The sequence below is a fragment of the Equus przewalskii genome, chromosome 2 (assembly GCF_037783145.1).
Source record: "Equus przewalskii isolate Varuska chromosome 2, EquPr2, whole genome shotgun sequence".
NCBI classification, from domain to species: domain Eukaryota; kingdom Metazoa; phylum Chordata; class Mammalia; order Perissodactyla; family Equidae; genus Equus; species Equus przewalskii.
The window spans coordinates 57,709,003-57,735,523 of record NC_091832.1 but is presented as its reverse complement, the minus strand read 5'-3'; the positions used below and the strand labels follow the sequence as shown (position 1 = coordinate 57,735,523).

The following is a 26,521-nucleotide window of genomic DNA, read 5'->3' as shown; positions in this document are numbered from 1 at the left end:
CCTCACAACAGTTTGTGAGGGAAGTATTTTTATCCTTAGTTTAGAAACATGGAGGAAAAAAGGTTAAGTAAATTGCTCCATATTGCAGCTAAAAGAAGTAAAAATCAAGTTAAATGTGACATGAAGAGCAGCCTTCTATGAAAGTTCTGAAAATTAGAGTTTGTAAAAATATCATTGAGGAGACCTGAGAAAAGCCCAAACTTAGGTAAGGTATTAAAACATTCCCACTATACTAGAACATGGCCCAGAAAACTTCGTAGTTTATTAATAACCATGGGTTATTAATACCACAGTCTCCAGTTATCTGAAGCTCCACTGAGAAGGATCCCCTTCTTGGCTTACTCACGTGGTTATTGGCAGGATTCAGTTCCTCAGGGGCATTGGACTGAAGCTCTCTTAGGGCCCCCTGCCCCGTGGGCCTCTCCACAGAGCATCTCACAACATGGCAGCTGGTTTCATCAGAGCGAACAAGCAGGCGGGCAAGAGAGAGAGTGTGGGCAAGATGGAAGTCACAGTCCTTTGTAACCGAATCTTGGAAGTGACATCCTGTCGCTTTTGTCGTGTTCTCTTCACTAGAAGCAAGCCATTAGGTCCAGCACACACTCAGGGGGAGGGGATCACACAAAGGGGTGAAGACGGGCAGCAGGGGTCCTTGGGAGCCATATCAGAAGCTGCCTGCCACAAAACCCTGAACTGAGCAGGCCACACTCGAGCCCAGAGTCGCTGGGACCTGCGTAGCCTTCCTCTTCTGTCTCGCTCTTTGGTTCCTTCCTGACACTTTCACCACCTGGCCCGCTGTCGTAGAAGCCATGTCTACCCAAGTTTACTGGTGCGCTTGAGATAGGCCTCATTAGCCATTGACCTGCTGGTTCTTACCTTTCCTGGGGTAAAAAGTGAACAGACATTTTCCCTTTTGAGGGTCTTTTATGTTGGGCACTGTGCTCGGTGCTGAGGATACAAAAATGAAAAAGATACTACTGTGTGAATAATATGTAATGACATAAAAAGACATTATTGTTTTTGTTATTGTGATTGTTTAACAAGACTCATATCCACCTTCCAACAGTACTCTACTGAACTGGTTATCAAAAATCATCATGAATGTTTCTGTATAAACAAATGCTTTCTTAAGTTTCTCTGGAACACAAGTTTATGATTAGTATGCTTTTTACTCTGAAAAGGAGGACAGGAAAAGATCCAAGCTGAGATATACCTGAATTTTTCACAAGTCTTTTGTTTTGCTTAAGGTAATTTGTTCCCCGCCTGAAATACTCCAGCAGCTTCTCTAGAAATAGGTTCTGAATTGTTGAGGACAAAAGTAGTAAATATTTCACATCTTCAGTCTTCTGTCTTTCCCTTACCAAGGGCTCAGAGCATTTGCTAGCTTACTCTGGAGGGTAGATGTATGATTGTTTAATCACCAGCAGAGAATGGAAACGTTAAAGTAACCAGATGCCTTGTTTTGAAAAAGACTATTCCAGATTTTAATCTGCTTAATTTTTGCAAGACATTGTCCTAGATGGGAAGGGGAGAGTGTGCTGGGAAGGGCCATCGAGGGAATAAAGTAAAGCCCAGTGTTGTTTGGGTAATGGCAATACTGGCCGTTACCAAAGGATGGGGAAGGAAGCATGCAGTAACGAAAGGAGTTCTAATCTGGTCTTGTGTATGAGTTTTTAGCTCAGCCTCTAAGAGAGGTGACTCAGTGCAGGGCCTTGGCAAAGCTGAGGATACTGTAAAATAAATTCAGCTGGGCTGAGAGATATGGTTGGGCTGCAAGTGTTATTTATCATCCTCCCCACTCTCTAGCCACTCCTGTGATAGCCTTCCAGCTCTGGCGTAAAGTTAAGCAACCCTTCTGTTCCTACTCAGCCCAAAGTGAGAAGTCTTTACTTTTTGTGAAGGGCAGCCCTAGGAGCCGTGTCCTCTCTGATCAGGAAGAATTTAAAGAAGGCGCTAAAGCAGAGGAGTAGCTCGGATTCTTCCTTGGGACCCTCTAGATCAGTGCCTTGACCACTCAAGTGCGGAGTCATTGCTCCTCATCGAAGTAAATCACCCTGGGTTGAAGTCCACTGCAATGTTGAAAAATGCATGTGCTCCTGGGGCTGTGATGGCTGTGTGTGTTGGGGAGGGTTGGAGACAGTCTTTACTCAGCATCTGTTCTGTGCCAGACACATGCATTGTATCATTTACCCCTCGTGAGGGTGATATTCTCCCTGTCTTACAAATGAGGAAACTAGGGCCCAGAGGCCAGTAGGTAACAGGTGAAGAGGTCTGTTTTTTCCATTTTGTCACAGTGCCTCTGAGAGAAACCTCTCCTTCCTCAAAGTGGTTGGCAGACAGTTACAACGATGTGAAAGGAGAAGAGAAGCAGTGGCTTGGGCCCCTGCCAGTAGCTTCATCCAAAGGTAGCTTCTGTACCACTGTACCACTTCCTTGTCTCTGATGCTCGGGGTCAGGCCTCTTCCCAAGGAGCACATAAGAGTACGCACCTGGCCTAGCCTCAAGCACACAGAGTACACACCTGGCCTAGACTGGAGCACGAAGAGTATGCATCTGGCCTAGACTTGGGAAAAAGTGACAAATGGTCCAGGTTTCACAACAGGAGTAAGTAGGTATTGTCCGTACAAAATATGAAAAAGACAATGGAGGAGGTTACAGTCTTGAGGGAGCCTGGCACTGAGTAGCCATTTATGGCTCAGTATACAGATTATAGGCTGAGGAAGGACCCAGATAGAGAAGGGCCTTATGAAGTCATGCTGAGAGCGTTAGATTTTATCCTGAATGTACTGTGAGCCATTGAAGTTGGGGAGGAGAGAGGGGGTGTGTGTGTGTGTAGATTTGCATTTTTAATATATCATTTAGGCCCTTCTGTGAGGGAAGGCAAGTCTGCAGGCAAGGATGACTGATGGCTTTTGACATCTCTTATTACCTTGTGCTGTTGTAAAATTTTCTTAGACTTAAGCTCCTTGTGAGCAGAGGCCTTTATGTTGTGCCTGTTAATCCCTTACAGGACTTAAATGCTATGGCCAGGGTTAAGTAAATATTGACTAGATATTGTAAAACCTAAAGCAGTCCAATATACTTAGGACGGATAAGTAAAATAAGAAAATCTTCATGTGTCTGTTTATGCAGAAGCATTATTGAAATTTTGTTGCTGGAGAAACAAAAGTAAAGAGAATTGGGACAACGTGGTCTATGTACTGTTTTGTCTAAATCTCTATTCAGTGTTTACATTGTCATGACTGTATAAATGCAATTCACTGACCATATAATGTTGTTAGGATTATTTTTTCTTTCATGCACAACTTTTTGTTTTCCCTTGAATTAGTATCTTGTTTGCTTATTTGTTTAGTTTTCTATGTACTTATTCATAATTTATCTCTAACCTCTCCCCCATTTGTATAAGTCTCTCCTCAGTATGTTCAAACTTAGTAGGTATTCCAACAGTTTTATCTTCTTGAACACTCCTCTCCCAGAGCCCTCTCTCTTCCCCTGGTCTGACTTCAGCTGCTCTCGGGCCTGCTGCACAGTTGTCAGTTTAGGATTTTCACCGCCGTTATCCTGAAGATTTCTTCACATCTTATTTCTGTTAGAAGCTCTGTTTTCTGGGTCTTCCTTTTTCTTGTTACGCCTTTGTTTTGCAGGGCACATCCTTGAACAACATCTTGAGAAAGCATGCATGGGGGGTAAATTTTCTGAGACCTTGCATGTGTAAAACACTTTTGTTCTAACCTCACACTCTAATTGATAGAAATCCAGCTAAGGTGTAATTTTCTCTTAGAAGTTTGAAAGCATTGCTGTGTTTTCCTCTAGCTTTCAGAATGCTGTTGATAGTCCAGTGCTATTCTGAGTCTAGATCGTTGATATGTATCCTGTTTATTCCTCTCTGGAAACCTTTAGAATCTTCTCTTTGTTCCTTAAGGTCGTGATGTGCCTTCCAAAGGACCGTTTTCATTCATGTGCTAAGTACTTAGTGGACCCTTTCAATCTGGAACAGAGGTGGCACGAGGGCCAAGGCACTGTTTTATGGGCCAAATCTGGCCTGCTGCTGTTTTTTATAAATAAAGTTTTACTGACATGCAGCCACACTCACTCATTTACATGTCGTCTGTGATGTTGCACGGCTAAGTTGAATAATGTGACAGACTGTATATGGTCTGCAAAACTGAAAATATCTCTCCCTTTTCTAATCTTCTTCAAAAAATATTGTGTATTTTTGTTGGATTTATTCTTCACCATTTTATAATTATCTTGCTATTGTAACCATTTTTAATATTAGAATTTTTCTGATTGTTGTTTATGTATCAAATGCAGTTGAATTTGTAATTAGCAGTCTTCCTAAATATCTTTATCAATTCTAATAACAATATATTTAGTTTTGTCACCACAGGAAATCATGTCTGTAAGTAATAACAGTTTCATTTTTCCACTTTAATCCTTGGGTCATCTGTATATATACATATATATGTTTTCTAGCTTTGTGAGTCTGAATGAGACCTGCAATATAATACTGCCTAGACGTAGTAAAAGCAGTAATCATGTGTTCTCCCCAGTTCCAAGTGGATATGCTTTCCACTTTATCATTCAAGAATGTTTCCAAATGTTGTATTATAATCATCAAATTTGATAAGAGACTAGACTTAATTCTTACAGTTACTCAAAAGAAAGGACAATCATGCAATGTGATAGAGGTGCTAATTATTGCTACAATGGCAATCATACCACAATATATAATGTATCAAGTTAACATATTGTATGCTTTAAATTTACACGATGTTATATGTCTGATTTTTTTTAATTAAAAAGAAAAGATTGTTTCCAGCAGTTTTTTTATTGTAGCCACTCTATATATGATTATAGAATTTCCAAATGTTTCATAATTTGGTGGCTGAATGCCTGTGAATTTATTAAACGCTTTTCCTGCAATAACAACAAAAAAGTCTGTGTCCTTTTATAGAAAGTGTTTGCTGACCCCTCACCCCCACTGCCCAATATAGAAAATCAAGAAAAAAAAAAGAAACTCCTTCACTTTTTAATTTCCTCTTCCTTTTTGGTGTTCTCTCTTTATAGAACTCTTGTTATTTAGATGTTAAACCTCCTGGACTGGCACTCAAATTTTTTCTCTCCTCTTTGGGGTTTTTTTTGTTCTTTTGTCTGGAAAATTCTCTTAACTTTATCTCCCAGCCTATCTATGAGTTTTTCATTTCTGGTATCATATTTCTTATTTTGGCATAAATATTTCTATTAAATTAACCTTTTTTATTGTAATAGAAAACACAAATACCAAAAACACAGAAGACTAATATATAGTTAGTAAATTATTATAAAGCAACCAACCTTATAACCACCACCCAGGTGAAAAAACGGAAAATTTCCAGTAAATCAAAAGGCCCTCTCTGTGCCCCAATCTAATCACAACCCACTCTGAAACATATGCATCATGGATTTCAAGCCATGCAATACTGTCTTTTTTCCAACTCAGATTGTCTCATCTTTGGACAGTGAAAGTCTCTTCCTGTTGTCCACTGTGTCCTTTATTATGACATTTGCAGTCTTTGATTGTTTCCTTGCTGTCTAGTGTAGCAGGATGTTTAAGACTCTTTCTACATTCCCTGCAAATCTGGAATCACCCATTCCTCCAAGAAACTCTGGATTCTTTTAGTGGGAAATGGAATTTTAAGTTCCCATTCTGCTTGTTAGCAATGCTCATTACTACTTATTGGTCATTGTTTCTAGACCTTTTTGGAGGACAGAGCATATATATTCCTTCTATTTTTTTTATACTTTTACTATATCTATATAATCGGAACATATGGCCATTACATCCTACCCTCTCTCCATTTTAACGTTCACTTGGCCTTACTTCTGCAAGTAACTTATATATTTAATGTTCACTACCAGCCAATCTATTGATATTTCTAGAGTCATTTTGGTTTTCTAAGACTCATTCTTCAGGAGATATCTCAAGATGGGGTCACGAGAACAATTTTCCCTGAGTTCTTGCAGGTTAATAATTGTTTATCTGTGCTCTGACCTTGAAAGTCAGTTTTGCTAGATGTATAATCCTTGACTTGGATTTTCTTTCTTTGGATGTCTTAAATATGTTACTCTATTTTCTCCTAGTAAAACAGCATTACTGTTAAAAATTCTGATATAATATTTTTTCCCTTGTAAGTCACTTGCTCTTTTTTCCTAGATGCCCAAAAGTTTATTTTTCTGTTTTCTTTATACTTTCCCAGAATATATCTGGTGTTAGTTCTTCTGGGTCAGTATTCCCAGGTGTGCAGAATGTTCTTTTCATTTCTTCATTTTTCTTTTAGTGTTTAGTTTTTTCTTCCTATAGTTTTCTTACAGCATTACCTATTGTGTTTATCCACTCTTGTATTAGTTTATTCTTCATTTCTGAAAATTTTTTTTAAATTTCTAATTCTTTTTTTTTTAAAGATTTTATTTTTCTTTTTCTCCCTAAAGCCCCCCTGGTACATAGTTGTATATTTTTAGTTGTGGGTCCTTCTAGTCGTGGCATGTGGGATGCCGCCTCAGCATGGCTTGATGAGGGGTGCCATGTCCGCACCCAGGATCTGAACCAGCGAAACCCTGGGCCGCCGAAGCAGAATGCACGAACTTAAACACTCGGCCACAGGGCCGGCCCCTAAATTTCTAATTCTTTATTGAGTCTTCACCTCATTTTTAAGCTTTTCTGATTTTTCTTTTAGGTAGTTATTCATGTCTTGTATAATTTTTAAATGTTTGTAGCTTATTTTGAATCTTCAGTATGTTCTTGACATGCTTTCATTGTCTATGTGCTGTCATATTTTTGTTTCCAAGAGCTGTTTTATACTCTTAATGCTCCTCTTTTTTAGTATAAGCTGCTTCTCATTTCTTAGATATATTTATCTCTCTAAGGATAGTAATGACAGTATTTTTTACAGTTTTATTCTACCAGCCTAATTTATTTTTTCTCCTCCTCCTCCTTCCATTTGTTTTGATTTCATTTTAGAGACTTTTCTCAAATGTATGTCAATCCTTGGTTATTGGCTCATGTTTAAGAGTTGGACGTTAAAAAACTGATTACAAAGTCCTTGAGCCATGAGTAGTTCTTGTTGAAGTCTAGACTTTACTATAACCTAATCTGATTGGGCTGTTTCATCATGAGACCCCGTGTTTGGTATCTTTTAGTTGATTTTTTTCTTTAGTGCTGACCAAACTGTTCAGAGAAGGTTCTTTCAGTCTCCTATCCTGGAGGATATAAGCCTGACTGATAGTATTCTGGAAGACATATGAGGAGAAGAAAATTGTTACTGTCAGTGTATAAACTTTTGCTTAAGAAAGCTGCCTCTAGTTGTGGATGGTCTAGTCCAAACTCATTTTTCCTCTCTCCAGAGAATAACTTCTGGTGCCATGCCTGGGAGGGGAAGGGGTAAGCGCTGAGCTATAGGGACTAGGTGAGGAGAACTGGAAGGTTCTGCTTCTTAATCAGTTTTTTCAACAGATCCTCTTGTTTTTAGGCCCACCTTCAACCTAACTTCCAGACATACCTGTTGTTTATAATTGCTGAGCATTTTGTGGATTCTGCAGTATAAATTAAGTTACCTCAACTTTCTTGGGTCTGCTAAGTCGTTTATCATTTGTCTTTCTACTTTCCACTTACTAAAATACTGTTGCTATTATCTCTTCTCTCATTCTCTTTGTCCTGAGGGTGTGTGTGTGTGAAGCCCTTTACGATAGTTCACTGGTATTTCAGGAGAGAGAGCAGAGCTCATGCACACTTTTAATTCACCAAAAGTTCCTCGACCTCTATTGTACAGAGTCTCAGGGAAGTCACTCTTCAGGTCTCTTCTTGATTCTCTTGGAACAAATGATAAAATGTTTTTCTATTGACAAATTTTTGTTTGTTTGTTTTAAGGGATACTACTGATGCTGGTCTGAAATGTCACAGATGATGTTTTATTTTCCCCTTTAATCCATGCCTCATCTGTGTTTAACCCAATCCTTTTCTGTAGCTGAAAAGGGCCATGAGTAAAGTTTATTTCATTTATCATTTGGTAAACAGGGAAGAGAATTTGAAATGTCATATGGAAATGCTCTGTATTAAGATGTATATGGTAAGCCCTAGAACAACCACTAAGGAAAGAACTTTAAAAAAAAATAGTGAAAAATCATGAAAGAAAATTAAAAGGCTTCATCAGAAAATATTCACTTAGTGCCCAAAAGAAGGTAGTAAAGGAGGAACAGAGGGAAAAAAAGACATGACATACAGAAAACAAAAATTAAATTGGTAATTGTAATCCAACTATATCAGTAATAATATTAAATGTTAATGGATTAGCCATCTCAATCAAATGGCAGAGATTATCAGACTTGATTTTAAAAATATATACATATCCAGCTATCTGCTGGATAAACAGAATAGAGAGTAAAAAAAAAAGAAAATCAATGAAACCAAAAGTTGGTTCTTTGAAAAGATAAACAAAACTGACAAACCTTTAACTGGAGTGACCAAGAAAGAAAGAGAGCATACTCAAATTGCTAGAGTCAGAAATACAAAAGGGGGCAGTACTACCAACCTTACAGAATAAAGATGATTATAAAGGAATTCTGTGAAAAATTACATGCCAATAAATTGGACAACTTAGATAAAATGGACAAATTGCTTGAAAGGAATCCTCTGTAACATAAAGAATTGGCATTGTGATGCATTTACAGGCTGCTGCCTTCTCCTCTCAAGGATGCAGTGGAAGTATCAACCTGGAGAAGATGCTATACAATGCAAGAGGTGAACTCTGCCCTTAGCAAAATCCAGCTGGTGGGATATTCTCAGAAAATTGTGAGTATTAATATGATTTTAAATGATTTCCTGAATGCTTTTGATTCATATCGTTCTTCATTGGAAAGACCTTCTAGTTCCCTTTTTTAAGCCATTCAGTCACTAAGAATTTTGAACAAGGTGAAAAGACAGAGCGTCTGCCATTCCCCCCATTCCTCCCAGGTTGCTATTAGTGCTCTTTCCTAACCCTCATGTTCCTGTCACTCGCTAGCATTACATTGGCCAGCATGTAACAAGTGAGGAAAAAGGCATCTCATCCTATTCACATTAGAACAGTGGACACTAATTTACAGATTTTGGACAAGTGAACTAGGAAACAGAGAGCGTAAAAGAGATTAAGAAGCAATTTGGCAAGTATAACTTTTGAGCTCTTACCTGATAATGGTAAGGGTGCCCATTTTTGTTAACTTGTGCCCAGAGCCACTCAGTACAGAATGACCAAGAGATTAACACCTAACCTGAAAAGAAAAACAGAAAACCCAAGTATTTGTCTCTTTGGTCTATTTGGTAATATATCATCTCTGCCTTTTAATGAGGGAGGCCTGGGTGTCTGGTGACATGTGGATGGGCTGAAACTTTCACAAAGGTGACAAGTAAAGACTATAAGGATTAGTTTTGTGTGTACCTTGTGGTCTCTATTGTCTTTCTGTTTTACTTTAAACTTTCTGATTTACTTTAAAACAGTCTCTGTTTCTAAGTGGAGAAGAATATTTCTGTTGTTTCTCCTCCAAATTTGTTTGGTATGACTGCATCACTGACAGCTCAGCACACGTTCTTGCTGTGGTTCTCTTCCAGGAGCTCTTTGGTGCAGTCCAGGTGACTCCTCTCAGCTCTGGCTATGCCCTTGGAAGTTCCAACTGGATTATCCAGTCCCATTACGAGAAAGTATCTTATGTCTCTGGATCCTCCTTGCTTACCACACACCCCCAGGTAATTCTAAATTCTCTTTTAACAACTCAGCTTTTTAATTATTTAACATAAATTCAAAATGGATCCAGAGTACCATCAGCTGTTTTTAAATCTTCCTCATTTTGGTTTCTACATATATTCTTTTTTTAAATTTTATTTTATTGTGGTAAGTAAACTTTAAAATGAGATCTACCCTCTTAATAAATTTTTAACTGTACATTATTCTTAACTATAAGTACAACATTGTACAACAGATCTCTAGAGTTTATTCATATCGTTTAACTGAAACTTTATGTTTTACAGACACTCTATCAAAGTTAGATTATTTGTATCCCAAGATTTAGGATTGCAAGTTCCTCTGTAAGATCCTGCTGCCTTTAGGGTCACCTCCAGGATTCTGAGATTTCCCAATACTTCCAGTAACCGTAGCCTGATGTGGAACAGAGATGGTCACTCATTTACTCAGCAGATACTAATTACTTAATATTTACTAACAGCTTACTATGTGTCAAGCACTCTTCTAGGTGTAAGAGATTCAATGGTGACCCACACGCAAAGTCCCTGCTCATGGATCTATGCTCAGTTGATATATGGAGAGAGGATGGTGTGCAGAAAATAAGTGAGCAAAGTAATTTCAGATTGTGATACAAGTACTGAAAACAACAAAGCAGGATTATGTATAGAGTGTGGAGACTAGTTCAAATTGGATGGTCAGAGAAAGCTTCGGGGGGAGATCTCATTGGAACTGAGACCTGAAGAAATGAGCCTTGTAAAGCTGTGAGGGCAAAGCACTACAGGGACATGGCAGGTGAAGGCCACCTGAAGCGAGAACAAGCTGGGCATGTCTGCAGAGCAGAGAAGACCATTGTGATTGCCGCATACGCAGCGTAGTTAGCAGAGATGTCCAAGAGATTAGCAGAGGCCAGGTCATGTAGGACTTTGTAGACCATGATGAGGGATTTGGATTTTATTTTAATGTGTAGAGGGAAGCTACTGGAAAGTTTCAAGTTAGTCATTCCTTAACAGTCATATTGGCAAGAAGCTAAGCACATAAACATTGTTATAAATATATTATTTATTCTAGTTTAGGTATTTGTAAAGAATTTGTTGTTCATTTCATAAATCCTGGTTCTTTCCATGTTTGTACAGGAGAGCAGGAGAGATTAGATAGTTAGCTGATAGATAGATGTATAGATAGATAGATAACTTGGGGCAGCCCGTATCCCATTTTAGTGTGGGAAAAGAATGACTGCTGTAAATCTAGAACAATAGATGCTTCCGAGCTGCCACTCTGCATTGTTTTTTTCATGCCTTCTTTTATAATCAAGTTTCATTTCAAGGTCTGGAGGGGACAAGTTGCTATTTTTTCCTATAGCTAGCAGAATTCTGGGCCTTTCCCGCTTACTAAAATCAGAAGCCTATCAGTGTCATCTTGATCTGCTTCATTGAATCAAAATTTTTTATTGGCAGCTTCTATCATTCCTGATATATTCTTCCATAAAAGAGAGAAAGATTGCTTGGCTGCCAGCTCTTCCGATTTGTCCTGCTTAGATCAAAGCCTTTACAGTACTATTGATATAATTTCCAGTAAATTATTCTTACAAGGTCCATAAATTTAAAGGGAAAATAAGGTCTTGAAAGTAATGAGCAACATACCTAAGTAATTAATTTTAATTTCTAGCTGGCAACCAGTATTGTATGTAAAAAAGAAAATAAATTAGATTTTCTGTTACCCAGATAATTGGATTCTGTATTGAATTAGCAGCGATAAGAAAAGTGGTTTGAAAAGACTTGATAGTCTACTTCAGAGGTCAGCCAACTATGGCACATGGACCAAATCTGGCCCCTCACCTCTTTTTGTAAATTATGTTTTGTTGGAATACAGCCACACCCATTTGTTTATGGATTATTTACACGTGCTTACATGTGATTACGGCAGTGATAATTTAAAGTTAAATTCTACAGAAAATGGCAACCACTAGTCTACTTGAGTGGAACCCTCACTAGCGAGGAAGAATATAGCAGGCTGCTGTAGTGATCAGAGAATCATAGGGACATGAGGCTTTGGATTAAATCTGAGACAGTAAGAATGGAAAGGTAAGTTAAAGAAAACATTGGCACATCTTTAATTTAACAAACATTTGAATGCCCACTGTCTCAGGGAAGGAAAAATAAAAGTTGGAGATTTCATGCCTGGATGACATTGAGAATGGTGATAATGACATTAGTCAGTTGACGAGGAGGAGTTGACAGGGCGGTCATGGTTTTCAGAAGGAGGTAGAGAGTGTGATGAATAGGAATTTGAGAGAACATTGGATGATGGAAATACAGAGCTGGTACTTGGGTGTGAAGGCAAGCCTGGAGACAAATTGGAGAGTCATCAGACTTTTTAAAGTATATAAATAAAGGGCTGAAGGTGAGAGACTAAGCTCTGGGAAACATTTACCAATAAACAGTAGAAGGAAGAAAAATGGTCTTGAATAAGAATATTTGGAGAGTTACAGGAGAATTGAGCCAAAAAAAAGTACAGCATCCCGTGGAAGAGGAAGAGAACTAGCCTTTACTGAGCACAAGATCTCTGTATTAATTTTTTTTAATTGATCTGATATTTAGCAAGCATGCTGAATTCTCATATTAATTCCAATATTTATTGATAATAATATTATCTGCAAAGAAGTAACAATTTTGTCATTTCTCTTCCAATCCTTATATCCTTTATTTCTTTTTCCCACCTTATAACTAAGCTCTGTAGCCCCATGTTAAACAGAAGTGATATCCTTGTCTTGTACCAGATTTTAAAGGGAATGCTTTTGTAGTTTCTTCGTTAAATATCATGCTTACAATTTGTTTTTATTTATCAAGTTAAGGAGTTTCTCCTCTATTTCTAATTTTCTGATTTTTAAAGATTAGATATAGATGTTGTACCTTATCAAATTCTTTTTATGAGTCTGTGAGATAATCGTGTGATTGCTTTCTTCATACCATTAATGTAGTGAATTGTAATGTTAGCTTTTCTCACATTTAACCATCCTTGCATTCCTGGGATAGATCTTATTTGATCACAATTTATTCTTTTTAAAATACCCTCCTGGAATCAGTTGGTCAGTATTTTATTGAATTTTATAATCTGTATTCATAAGTGAAAAATAGAGTTATACCTTATTTTCTTGTACTGTCTTCATTTGTTTGGAATCCAGGTACATTAGTCTCATAAAATGATTTGGGCACCTTATGCCTTATGCCTATTTCCCTAATGCCAGAAATATACAAGATAGGGATTTTTTTTTTTAAAGTTAAATTCCCCATAAAACTGTCTTGGCCTGGGATTACCATTTTAATTTTTTTTCATGGTTGTTGAACTATATTTTCTGGGTCAAAATTGTGCCAATTTTGGCAGAAATTTGTCCATTTTGCCTAGTTTTTCAAAGTCATACACATGGAATTATTTATATTACCCTTTCATTTGTTTAAACTTTTTTGCTTAATTGTATTTTAATTCTAAATTTTGTTCCTTTTTATCACCTCTCTTTTTTTCTTGATCCGACTCACCAGAGGTTTGTCTACATTGCTGATTTTCTTCAAAGAAAAAGATTTTCCTTTCAGTGGTTTTTGTTGTATTTCCATTCTCTGTTCTGCCCTTTATTATTTCCTTCCTTGGGTTTACTCTTTTGTGTTTGTTTTAATGCTTACCTCATTTATTTTAGTCTTTCTTTGCATTTCAATAGGTATATTTAAAGCTATTAGTTTCTCTCTTATGTTATTTAACTGTTAAATTTTTGATAGGAAGTGCTTTTTCATTTATCTTGAAGTATATCATAATTGCCTTCGTAATATTCATGATTTATCTAACCAAAGGTTATTTTCTAGTACTTTTGTTTGTTTCTAGTACATCCAGTATGGTTAGATTTAGGGTTAGATAAGACTTTGGTCACATCCTACTTATGTTTCAGGATTCTAATTTTTTTTGCATTTTGATAAGAGAAGACTGATTCATTGAAATTTGTTTAGGCTTACTTTGAGACACAAGTCTCTTTTTGTAAATGTTCTATGTGTGCTGGAAAAGACTGTATTCACTTTTGAATGAAAATTTTTCTATTTTTCTATGTATTTATTCATTTGAGTTTATTGTGTTATTCAAGTTTTCATATCTTTGCTTAGTTGCCAGTTTCTGAAAAGGGTATGTTATTTGTTGTTTTATCTATTTCTGCCTATAGTTTCACCAGTTATTGCTTTTTATATTTTTAAGCTGTATGCTCACTGGTAAATGTGTTCATGATCATTGTGTTTTGTTGATCAGTTATTCCTTTTATTAGGATGTTGTTTGCTTTTTTCCCCTGTCAAAACTGCATTGGAAGCCAGACTTTTCCCCCTCCATATTTGCCTGCTGTTCTCTTCCATCTGTTTCTTTTCACTCTCTCTGTGTCCTTTTCTGGTGAATCCCTGTAGACAACATAGTAAAGGACTGTTTCTTTTTTAATCTAAAGAGTCTGTTTTGATTGGTGAGCCTATTTATGTTTTCTTGCAATTACTGTTGTATTTGGGGCTTATTTTGCCATCTTATTTCATGTTTTTTAGTTTACTTCATTCTTTTCCCCATCCTTTCTTGCCTTCTTTTAGAAAGCTAAATTTCTTTCTGCAAGTTTGAACATATATATTGTATTTTTATTCCTCTGGTTTGTCCCTTTGTTTATTTTTCCTGTGAGTATCTTAACCTTATTAATATCTGTATCTTTCCCTCCAGAGCCACACCTTCCTCTTGTCTCTCCCATCTTTTTCCTCTTCCTTCCTCCCACTTTCCTCCCTGCTCACCTTGTTGATACTGTCTAGAATTTGTTCTGGGTTATTTAGAATATACGTAGGGTAGTGAATATATTGCTTATTTAGATAACAGTGAGATTTATTGAGTTCACCCCCCCCACCCCCACCATCCTATATATCTCATAATCCTCCTAGATTTACTGTTCTTCCAGGAGTACTTGAGAAATTTTCACCAAGAGGGTCTTCAAATGGTAAACCTTATGAGGCCTTGAATTACTAAGAATATCTTTAATTTCTCCTCACATTTAAATGATAGTTTGGATAGATATAAAATTAAAGGAAAAGAACTCTGAACCATAAAGCTTTGAAAATGTTACTTTGTTTTCCACTTCTACCCTTGTTGCAGTTAAGAACTGCAAAGCCCGTCAGATTTGTGTTCCTTTATGGAATCTGCTTTTAGAATTTTAGCTTTATCTTCAGTGTTCTTAAATTTTACTGTGATGTGTCTTAAATGTGTAGTTTTTCATAATACTCTGTAAGATCTTTCAATTTCCTTTAACACAGAAAAATTCTTAATCATTTTTTAAATTATTTATTCCTTCTGGTTGATTTTTTTTTCTCCTTATGGAACTTTTAGTATATAGATGTTGACACTTGTATGTTTTCTATATCTGTTTTCTTTTATATTTCCAATCTCCTTCTTGAAGCCTCCTGAAAAAATTCCTCAGCTTGATCTTCCAGCTCATGAATTCATTGTTTGGCTATATCCATACTGCTCTTCAACCTATGTATTGAATTCTTTATTTCAATGGCTATATTTTCAGACACAGTATTTCCTAATATTTCTCTGCATACTCACTTTTGTTTTACTTACTTATTTTTATTTTATTTGTATGTGGACTTTTAAAAATACATATTCTACTACTCGATCTGGTTTATTAATTCTCCATGTGGGACAGGATTTTACTTCACTATGTTTAATCAATGTTGCATACCTCAGTGGTCTTGGTTTATTTCCCTGTCAGCTCTTACTGCTTGACCCTCAGGGAAATCCTCTTGTACCTGTGCTCTAAACACTGGTTTTTTTTTCCCCCAGAATTTGTCTCCCTAATGTGTTACCACTTAGCCTTGTAGCATGAGGGAACAAGCAAGGGCTGTTAGGTCAGCCTGCAACTTCTGTGAGTGATCAGTCCACTGTTCTGGTATTTTCTTCCTCACAGTATGTTGGAGAAGGCCACAATCTGCCAACTACAGCCTAGAGGAGAGAAAAAAGGACAGAGTCCTTTTCCTAACCTCTACTCATCCTGCAATGCCCAGGCCTCTATGGTTCTTGCTTGCCATTTTGTCCCCGTTCCGGGACTCATAGTTTCCCTGGGAATTTGTTGTAGTTTTTCAGTTGCCCTTATTTCTAGGCTGTCCCTCAGTTTAGATTCTAGATGAGAGCCAGCAGCTGTGTTCACTCTCTATCTTATCAAGAAACATAGTGAAGGTTTTGTTTTGTTTTAAAATAATCTTAGTTCTCTATATTTCTGATTAAAACATTAATTTGTACTTATTGTAGTGATTTTGGAAAATACTAAAATCTCAGAGAAAAAAATAAAAATTTGTAATAATCCTAATATTAAGAGAGAACTATTTTCAGCCTGCTTTACTGCTCTTTCTGATTAACTATTTCATGAACTTGCCTTGGGTTATTAGTATTCCACCACATGATGTTTGATATCTGCTTAGCATTCGATCCTATGGATGTACAATAAACTATTTAGCTATTTCTCACTGTTAGACATTTAAACTATTTTAAGTTAAAAAAACTTTTTTTCGAAAAAAATGTCTACTCCAAACAGATGTGCAGTCTTCCCAAAAAGAGAGCATAAGACCCAGTTTAAAAACAGTAACACTAACGAGCAAAACGAGCAATGACCATTGGATAGATCCCAGAAGTGCATTAGCAGCAACTAGTGAGCACTTTTGGTTATTGGGGCCAAAGGCTTTCTGGCCTTGGAAATCAAATTAATGCATTTGCTTGTGGGTTGTGAACCTATATTTAAACACCAATTTTTCTCTGATGGTAGTTTGAAAAGGCAACTTAATACTCATTATTTCAATAACTTCCTGGCAGTTCTGCCTGACTTCAGGAGTGGGACTTGAGTTTTAGACGTGAAAATCACCAGCACAATAGAGCAAAAGCTACGTGTACCTGGACATGGGGAGCTACGGAATTTTTGGTTAGTTTTCAAAACTGATCTAGTACAGGACACTGATACTCATGCAAGGCTAAGATTTGAAGTATGGAAAATTGTAGTGTGTGGTAGATATTTTTTATTGTTGTTACTATTAGTAGTGGGTTTGGGTTTGGTTTGCTTATTGTTTTGATTTTTTCCCATCCTTCTCCTGACCACAGAAAGGACCTAGAAAGGGGTCTGTCCCCCACATCAGCCCTCATGGCCTTGAAGATTCTCCTACACCTTGGTCTCTGGCCTGGAGCAAATTTGCAAGACCAAGCTCAGCCAGTAAACAAGCTATTTCCTTCCCCTTTAACCTTTGGCCTTGAGGGTAAGATAAGTGGTCTTCTGGTTTGCAAGGCTGGTGATGGTTATGAGGGAGAATGAGAGGAGAGAGGTTTTGAAAGCAAGGGCTCCATATGGGAGCGTCTGCCTTAGAGCAGTGCTTCTTAACATTTTGTGGGTCATGGACCCAAAAGCCTGATGGCGAGAATCTAATGAGAACTGTTAAAAAATGTCTGCACACCTACACAGGATTTTGCACTGATGCTCTGGAGACTGAGTTTAAAGAGTCCTCAGAAGCCCACTGTTAATTATCAGGTTAAGAATCTCTCACTTAGAACTTTGGGAAGAATTTTTTTTTAAGAAATAAAATTAATTGAAAATTTCTATCCAGTCAATTCCCTGAAACTTATGATGTTCACAATGGGAATTCTTTCTTGCCAAAGAGATTGGTAGCTGGCCTGAGAGAAGGTCTCCTTTTGGCACACACTTCCAGTGTTTTCTCTGCTTCCCCATACTGATCCTTCTCCCTTTCGAGTTTGGGGGGGCTCCTATTGGTTTCTTTTCTGGAGGTCTTAAAGACTTTGGCAGTAATAAGTATAGAGTCCTCTCTTAAATCTAAAGAAAACATCTCAAATTTGGATTCCTTGAATCAGATTTTTAGAGCTAAGGCATTTCTTGGGCAGGTTTGTTTTGCTCTGTTTTGTTTTCAACATTTTTCTCTTCCCTCTAAATTCCCCAGATGTTTTGTTGTTTATGCAGTGCTTTGATCTGAATGCTCTACGGTAAAAGGTTTTTTTAATGTATTTTATTTTATTGTAATAAATCTGTAACTTGCTCAAATCTGCATGTAGATGTGCATGTCATCATTTTTCAGCCACTCTTTAGTCTTCTGATGTAAAATTAGTTTCCTTCAAGAAATCCCTGGGAAATGGCTATAGGCCGCTGCTTCTCCCTCCAGGCCTGGCCTCGTGGGATCTTACAGTCGGGTCAGTCTTTGGGAATTTTCTGGGAGTGTCTGTCTTTCTCTCCTGAAGAACTGGGGGATTAAAGCCACCTGCTCACCTTCATGCACAAGGCAGAGCTGGATATGTGGAGTCAACAGAAAGACATTTTCTTGCATCCACAAAACTCAGGCTTCGATACAGCAGGTTGAGGATTCCTTTGCTCCCCTGGTCACCTAGCTCCTATGGAACACCTGCGTTTCAGTGCTCCCCTCTCTTCTTCTGTGAGGCATCAGAGCCCAGTACGTCACAGCCAGGCCTGGGCCGAGGGCTGACCCTTTCACTCAAGAAGGGGCAGCATGAAAATTATCACTTCACTTCTCTGGGCCTCAGTTCATCTGTGGAGACCAGGTGACTGATGTTCCCCAGCATCATATCTCTGTACAGCTTTCCCTGGGATATGTCCAGGAGGGCCCACTCTTCCTGGGTAAAGGACACAGACACGTCCCCAAAATGTTACTTAAGAGAAATGTCCAGGACAAGCCATAGCACACGGCTCCCTCCTCAGGGCCACAGACAGGAAACCTTTTCCTCCCCATGGCTGCAGCCCCAAGGTACCCCACAGCCACAGCAGCACCTCCTCAGCTCGGTCCTGAGGAAATGAAGCTCTTGCCCTCATTTTGGACGTGGTGCCAACCAGTTGAGGTTAAACCTAACATTTGGGGGTGGGGACAGCGGGGAAGCTGAGCTGCGAGTGGTTCGTGATCGGTTTGTAGAATTGGGCTCAGTAAGCAGATCCTATGAAGCAAGGAGGGAAGAGACTGGACAACTGGCTGGACTCCTGTCTGTTTCTCTCCACACTTGCTGTTTTGCTTCTTATCTGGCAGCACAGCTTCTCTCTGCAGAGTATTTCCTTCTCCCAAAAATAACATACACTACTTACATGCATTCATGTATTTGTTTATTCATTCCTTCCCTCATTGAGTCAGTGGTATTTCCTAAATCCCTACTTTCGACAGTGGAATGTACTAGGCTGTAAGGGGAACATGGATGAGTAGGTACTACATTTACAGAAGTTATAGTAATGGAGGAAGATGGGTACATACAGGACTTTGTTCCTGCAAGTGATCAATTCTGTCAGATTAGAAATCCACTGTGAAGTGCTGTGGGACTCAGAACGAGGATCACAGACTTCCCACTGGGGCTTAGGGGAGCTCGTGGAAGAGTGGGCTCTGACTGTCTCATCGCCTGACTACTGTGTTCTCGTTCTCTTAGCAGTGATGAGATTTCTCCTGTTCACCTTGTGCAACTCAATTGTACACCTGGCTTTTTGCCTCTTTCACCTCACGGATCTGGTTTCACATCTCTAGTTCAACAGTGATCAGTTTCTGGCCAAACTTTTACTTTTTCTATTCTCCACAGCATCTCACAGCTGCAGTTGACACTGTTCATCAGTCTCTTGTTGAACTTCCTTCTGGTCTCGGCTTCTGGAGCAAGCTTGTTGTTGTTGTTTTCCTCTTCTTGTTCTACTTGATCTTTTGCCGTATTATAGGGCGGAAGCGCTGTCTGTTGTCTCTCCCGAGCTCCTCGTTCTCACAGGTAGGGAAGCTCTTCACTGCATTATGTCCTGCTCTTTTGTTTGCTCCTCTCCCGTTGAATTTATGGTGTTTCTCCAGCCTCAGTCCTAGGCCCACTCCTCTTTCCTCACTCTAAATAAGCTGACATTCCTATTAACTCCTTAGATGAAGACACCTAGAAAATCTCCATATACTTCATACTCCACTGTTTATCTTTTACTCTCAGAATAAATTTGTCTTGCTACTCCCAAAATGCTTGCAGCTTGCCAACACTGAACTTATTACTGTGCCTTTATTCTTTTAAATCATTGCAGATTCAGATTTGGGAGCCATTTAAAGTCTTGCTTTCTTCATTATCCTGTGTATCCACTCCATTCCCAAATCTCTATTAATTGTTTTCTATGAAGTTGCATAGATCTGCTTCTTCCGTCTCCTCAACTGCCATGAAATTTTTTTTCTCCTTATGTCTGGGCTGTTACAGAGGCCTTCAAAGTGTTCCTTCTGTGTTTGGCCTCACCCCCTCCTTCAGCTGTCATCTGTAATCATTGTTACCAAAATGTCATTTTCCTGCTTCAGGCTCTTGGCTCTTCATTGCTCACCCTCTCAGTCTTCATGATTCTGGGTTTTTGCCCCTTTACCAGTGATACTTTCTCTCTTTTTACTAATCTCTGTTGTCAGCTACGAAGTAGACTTTGCTTCCTAGCGAGTAAATTCATTTGGCGTCTACAGGTCACCTTCTCCTGCCCTCTGCCCTCCCCAGCCTTCCTCCCACAGTTGACATCTTATTCTCACCTTCCTGACTTCTAGTGCGTTATTTTCCATCATGGAATGCTCTCACATTTCCTACCAGAACATGTTCTTGTCATGTTTTCATTTATTCAGCAAATGTTTATTTAGTACTTGCTGTGTGCCAAGCATTCTACTAGGAATTAGGATACAAAATCCTGCCCTCAGGGAGCTTCCTAGTCCTGTGGGAAACACAGATGAGTAAAGGGATGATTAGGATTCCATGGGATTAGTGCTGGGATGGAAAGTATGGGAGGCCATGGGGGCACATGTACGAGGGACATCTTGGTGTGGGGGAGGGAAGCAGTGTCACAGAGGCATTCCAAAGGTGGTGACCTGGGTTTGTCTTAAATTGAGTCTTAAGTTTCTTAGTGAAAGAAAGAAAACTAGAACCAAAACTTAATCTGCCAAAAAACCATGCACAAGTAACCTCACCTGGCCTGGTGCAGCTCTGAAGTCTGCGTTCCACTTGGCATATACATAAACTCAGCGCAAACTCTTGAAATTTGTGTTGTTCTCTATGGCTTTTTCAACAATCCCCTTTTTTGATTATACATACTTGCTTTCAATTAGATTGTAAGCTTCTGGGGCCTAGAGACTGGCTCTCCTTTTTCTCATGCTGTGTGCAAAATGTCCAATGAAAATCAACCAGCAATGTGACCAACACAATGGCCACAGCATCCTTGGGCTTAAGGTTTTTCCAAATTCTATTCCACAAGCTTGATTGTGACTGTCAGTTTTGTAAGGTATTTTTATTTGATTCTTGGACACAATGGAATTTTCTGTTTTTGTGTGTTCAAGCAAAATGTTCCCACTTGAAGCACTCAGTGAGTGGCCATTGACGCCAGTAATATATACATTTGCCCTTTGGTGGTGAAATGGAGATGTTGGTGGTGTCACCTTGGTTTGGAGAGTGTCACTAAAAGCCTTTTAAGCCTGCTTCTTTACAGTAACCCTGGGAATGAACAAGAAATGTCTCCGAGTTATAGGGCTAAAATTACGAACATCTAGTCTGACCTGATCATGAAGTATCTCGTAACTTCCAACTCAGTGGTATCATATTGTAGTGCTGCCTTTGTTATTTATTAAGGGCATTTAATTTTCAAGAGAAGGCAATGGTAATTGCTGAGGTTCAGAGATAATATTGTTTTCAGGGCCAGTGTTTGCTCCCTATTATATGTTATCATTTAGCTCAGTAGTTCTTAACCTTTTGGGGGTCATGGCCCCATAGGACAACCCGATTAAATCTATGAAAAAATGTGCATAGGCACACACAGAATTGTATATACCATTTCAGGGCGTTCCTAGGCCCTCTGAATTCTCCCATTCCCCATCAACCCTGTGAATCATTAGTGGCTTGTTATAATAATATCCTGATAACATTGTTGTCATTTTAAGCTAAATATGCTACCCAACAAAGCTTCGTCCCTTTTGTCACTGTTCTGGTTTCCTTCTGTTTCGTGCATACACACAGTGAACATTCCCAGGCTCATTACACATCTGCCACCGTAAACCACTACACTTCACTGCCCCTTCCTTCCTCTTGTGGAAACAAAAAATGTGTATATATTTGATGGAGAAGTGCAAATAGATAGATGGGTTCTGCCCAAGCAGAGGGAAAGCTCTTATATGCACTGGTGTGTGTCTGCAAATAGGAATTAGAAGCTATTCAATATAATTTTCACAACTGTACTTTTTCTGTATCCACAGTAAAGGCATGTTTTTCAGGTTATAAAGCAGCTTATATAACCACAATTTCACAACTGTACTTTTTCTGTATCCACAGTAAAGACAGGTTTTTCAGGTTATAAAGCAGCTTATATAACCACAATCATGTTATGTAAAAAGTAACAAATCCCATATATCCATGCTTGTATAAAATGCTAAAGGAAAATACATCAAAAAGCACATATTCTCAGAGATAACAATACAGACAGTGGGTCTTTACTGTGCTCCTATTTGGAATTTTATTTCTTTATTGGGAAATCTGGGTGGAACAGAGAAAGGAGGGATAAGGCTTCTCCGTAAATCATGTTTTTTGCTTTTTTCTTCTAATGTTCCAGTAAGTATATCAAATGAAACGGAGGAAAAGGTGTGTTACAAAATGAAAACATTTGTGAGTTCTCCAGCATCTCAATCCATGGCCCTTCATTTTTGTTTCCAGTTTGAATCTCAATTTATTTAGAAATGGTAGCATTTTTTTGAAATGCTCTGACAACAATCAAAATTAAATTCAAATTTTTCTGGGTAAAAATAAAAACACAACATGCTAAGGATCATGTAATAGTGCACCATAAGACTTCATAGTTCACAAGAAGATCGTGTGTGTTTGCTCATGAGACTCATAGAAATCCTCAAAGAAATATGCCCGTTTACAAGAAACCCAACTTGGAGCCTTGGCTGGGGTCACATGGCTAGTCCTGGAATTGGAGGAGGCTTTGTGTCTCTGTTGCCTAAGACAGTGTTCTGCCTGGCTCCTCTGCCGCTGAGCCTTAGGGGAAATCACCTTGACTCTGCGAGTCCCAACTTCTGTATTTTCACATTTATTTCATAGACTTTGCACAGTTGTTTTGAGAATCAAATTTTGCTGTGCAGTGGTTCTCAAGTCGTGATCCCCACGCCAACATGAAGAGCATCTCCTGGGAGCTTGTTAGAAATGCACACTCTCAGGCCCACCTTAGACTTGAATGAGAAACTCTGGGGGTGGGCCCAGCAATCCATGTTTTAGCAAACCTTCCAGGTGATTCTGATGCACCCTGAAGATTGAGAACTACCAATGATGTGAGGTAGCATTTTGAAAGGAGCAAAGCATTATAGAAATATGCTTTTTTTCATTGAAGTAAAATTTATATATAGTGAAACTCAAAAATCTTAAATGCATAATCCTATGAATTTTGAGATCATGTGCTCACCACCCCATTCAAGACAGAACTTTTTCATCACTCCATAAAGTACCCTCGTGCCTCTGCCCGTCACTCCCCATTCCTCTTGGGCAACAGTGTTCACTGACAGACTTTTCATTAGAGGAGGTAAGAGGACTTGATGATGAGTAGGAGATAGAAAGAGTGATGTCTCTATTCTCTTTCTCCTTTACTACTTGTAGGTGACATTCCTTTTTAAATTACTAAGCATAACTCTCTATGCTTTTTTAGCCCATGGACCAAGCTTCTCTCAAAAACAGCGATGTTCTCGTTCTGACAGGCCTTACCCAGATTCCCACTGCAAACCCAGATGGCATGGTGGGAGAGTTCTGCAGCAACCTGGGTATGTATGCAGCTCACATCTTAACTTGGATGATATGTTTTAAATTTATTTTTTGATACCTTGCTTCTGTGGTATTTTTCCCCCTTCCCTTCACATTCAGACCCTCTGATGCCTCCTTTTTAAGGCCTTTTCCCCCATTTACTCCTACACTTTCTGTTCATCCTTCAAAACCTACTCTGGTCAACAAAAGCAATTCTTAAGCAACTTAAATCTGAAGGTGCAGTAAGAATTGTTGTTATGACGGTAAATTTCAATTTTTACCACTTTATACAACAAATACTCAATATTCTCTCACTTGATTTATACAGAAAATTCTTGTTTAATCTCCTTGCTTTTAGGTGAGATTTGGTGGCCGAGCAAGGGTACTTAGAGGGTGGCAGTTGTCAAAGAAGGTTAGAATCACGTCTTTGCTTTGCAAATAATAGCACAGAAAAGACTGTATACTTTGAATTCACAACAGTGATACCCTGAAGAGCTGTATTTTTCCCCCAGTAATAATTGGTTGATGTTATTTTTTTCTTCTTTTGAGGGAAGACTAAATTCAGAAACTTGTGGGGTGTTTCCTACCTGGAAGAAATTTATTTTTCTTTGGATGTAATTGTCAATAAAAATCTAAAAATCCTGCCTTTCTTTTAGAATCGTGTAGGTTGGTTACTGTCTTAGTTTGGGCTGCTATAACAAAATACCATAAACTGGGTGGCTTAAACGACAGACATTTATTCTCACAGTTCAGGAGGCTGACAAGTCTGAGATGAGCTTGTCCAGGTGAGGACCCTCTTCCTGGCTTAGAAATGGCCGCCTTCTTGTTGTATCCTCACATAGCGGAGAGAAGCAGCTCTGGTGTCTCTTCCTCTTCTTCTGAGGGCGCTAATCCCGTCATGGGGGCTCCACCTTCATCTAAATCTAGCTACCTCCCAAAGGCCCCATCTCCTGATACCATCACATAGGGAGTTAGGGCTTCAACATGTAAATTTGGGGGGGAACGCAAACATTCAGTTGAGAACGGTTACCAAACAGGAGTTAGTGAGCTCAGACCCTGCACCCCTGGCAAGTGTAAGTGACATTACCTCTGCTCTGGGGAAGAGAAACAGTCGTCGTCTTACGTTTACACAGAAAGCACTCTCCTTTGAAATTTCACTTGGCCATGCCGATAGTCATCAGCTTTTTTTGTTCTTTGCTGTTATTAAGCCCAAGGTAATTTATTCTTACCCTGGAAAAATTATTGGACTAGTCTCAAATGGAATCTTTTGTTTGTATGTTTGTTTATAATCTAGAATCTTAGACTCAAAGAACTTTAGGTCTGAAAGGGACCTCACATCTAAGCCACTGTTTCTCAAACTGAGGTCCACTAACTACTTGCCTCAAGATCAGTGAGGCCACTTATTAAAAGTGGAAATTTGAGGGCCTTACCACAGACCTAATAAGTCAGACTCTGGAGAGGGGAGAGGCCCAGAAGCAAAGCTGTGTTTTCAGCACGCTCCCTGGCAATTTTCACTCAAACTAAAGCTTGAAAGCCACTCATGTAGTTCATTCCTCTCATATAACCAGTAAAGCAGCTGAGGCCGGCCAGGTTGCAGAGGCTCACCTGAGGCCCGGTAGCTTGTGGCGAAGGCAGGACTAGTGCCAGACCTCGTGAGCCCTCACCACTGGTTTTGTCTTTTTCCACAGTACCGCACCCTGGTGATAGTGAGTCAGCCGGTACTCGAAGTATGATACCGAGCAGTGGGCTCCCTCTGCCTGCCGAGATCTGAGCCAGTTAATCACAAGTTAGAGGTCAAGAAAGGAAGTTTAATTAGATAGCCAGCAAAGTGGAAGACGGGTGACTAATGTCTCAAAAACCCATCTTCAAGGATTGCAGAATCTTGGGGCAGTTGTATAGGGAAAACGGGCAGTAAGGAGGGGGTTTTCTCCAGGCATGACAGACTCCAGGGTCTTTTATTGTTCCATTCTTCTATCCGCTGTGGTGGATACCTTGTAGGTGTGTTTCCTGCCTATGGTCAGTCTGTTCTGGAGAGAAACTCATAGAACAAAGTTTTAAATTATCAAGCTATCGGGGAGTACATACATAAGTATGAAACCATAAATTAGGAGAGCATCTGAATTTTTCAGAGTATGTGCAGAGCAGTCAGTAGTCACACAGAGGAGGGGCTGAAGCATAACAAGATGGCCTCACTTATGCTCACTTACAGTACAGCATCTAGGTGAACCTGGATGTCAGAGTTTGGAACAGAGGAGGATAAAAGGCATTAGAGATTTCAAGTTATATACCCAAAAGCTGCTTGTTTCAGTTTGTTTCAAAAACCATACAAAAAATAAACTTGAGGGGGCACTCAGATTTTTTTTTATAAGCCAGTTAGAACTTCTAATATGACTAAACTTATATTTGTAATTCCTCGTTTGATAATTTATTTTGAGTATTTAAAATATGGAGGATTTTCTTACAGACAAAACTTTAATGAAAGAAAATGCCACTAAACTGAGTCAAATGGAAAAACTTGGCCAGGGCTGGCCCCGTGGCTGAGTGGTTAAGTTCTAGTGTTCCACTTAGGTGGCCCAGGGTTTCGCTGGTTTGGATCCTGGGCACAGACATGGCACCACTCATCAAGCCATGCTGAGGTGGCGTCCCACATAGCACAACCAGAAGGGCCTACAACTGGAATATACATCTATCTACTGTGGGGCTTTGGAGAGCAGAGGAAGAGAAAAAAAAAGAAAGATTGGCAACAAATGTTAGCTCAGGTGCCAATCTTAAAAAAACTTGGCCTGTTTCCTTATAGGTCATTCAGCAATGGTCAGAGACTTCACAGAGACAGACCCAGCAAAGTTTTGAGCAGGAACTAAAAGGAGAAGGAGCTTAGAGGGTCTGTCCTGACCCTGGCTGCCATTGGTAACCTTTGAAACCCACACCCTTAATGGCACACCCTATTCCCAGGAACTGAGACATCAATTAAA

The 26,521-nt window shown here is 39.0% G+C and overlaps 1 protein-coding gene across 6 annotated transcripts in view; it reads left to right on the top strand.

Moving 5' to 3' along the window:
* Window positions 1–26,521, top strand: part of INTS9 (integrator complex subunit 9) — a 104,244-nt gene that overhangs the window by 56,979 nt on the left and 20,744 nt on the right. For all 6 annotated transcript variants that reach the window (XM_008544014.2, XM_008544012.2, XM_008544013.2 and 3 more), the window contains 3 exons: window positions 8,707–8,827; window positions 9,623–9,757; window positions 23,458–23,569. In XM_008544014.2, the coding sequence (XP_008542236.2) occupies window positions 8,707–8,827; window positions 9,623–9,757; window positions 23,458–23,569 (368 nt within the window). The remainder of the gene's footprint in view (window positions 1–8,706; window positions 8,828–9,622; window positions 9,758–23,457; window positions 23,570–26,521) is intronic.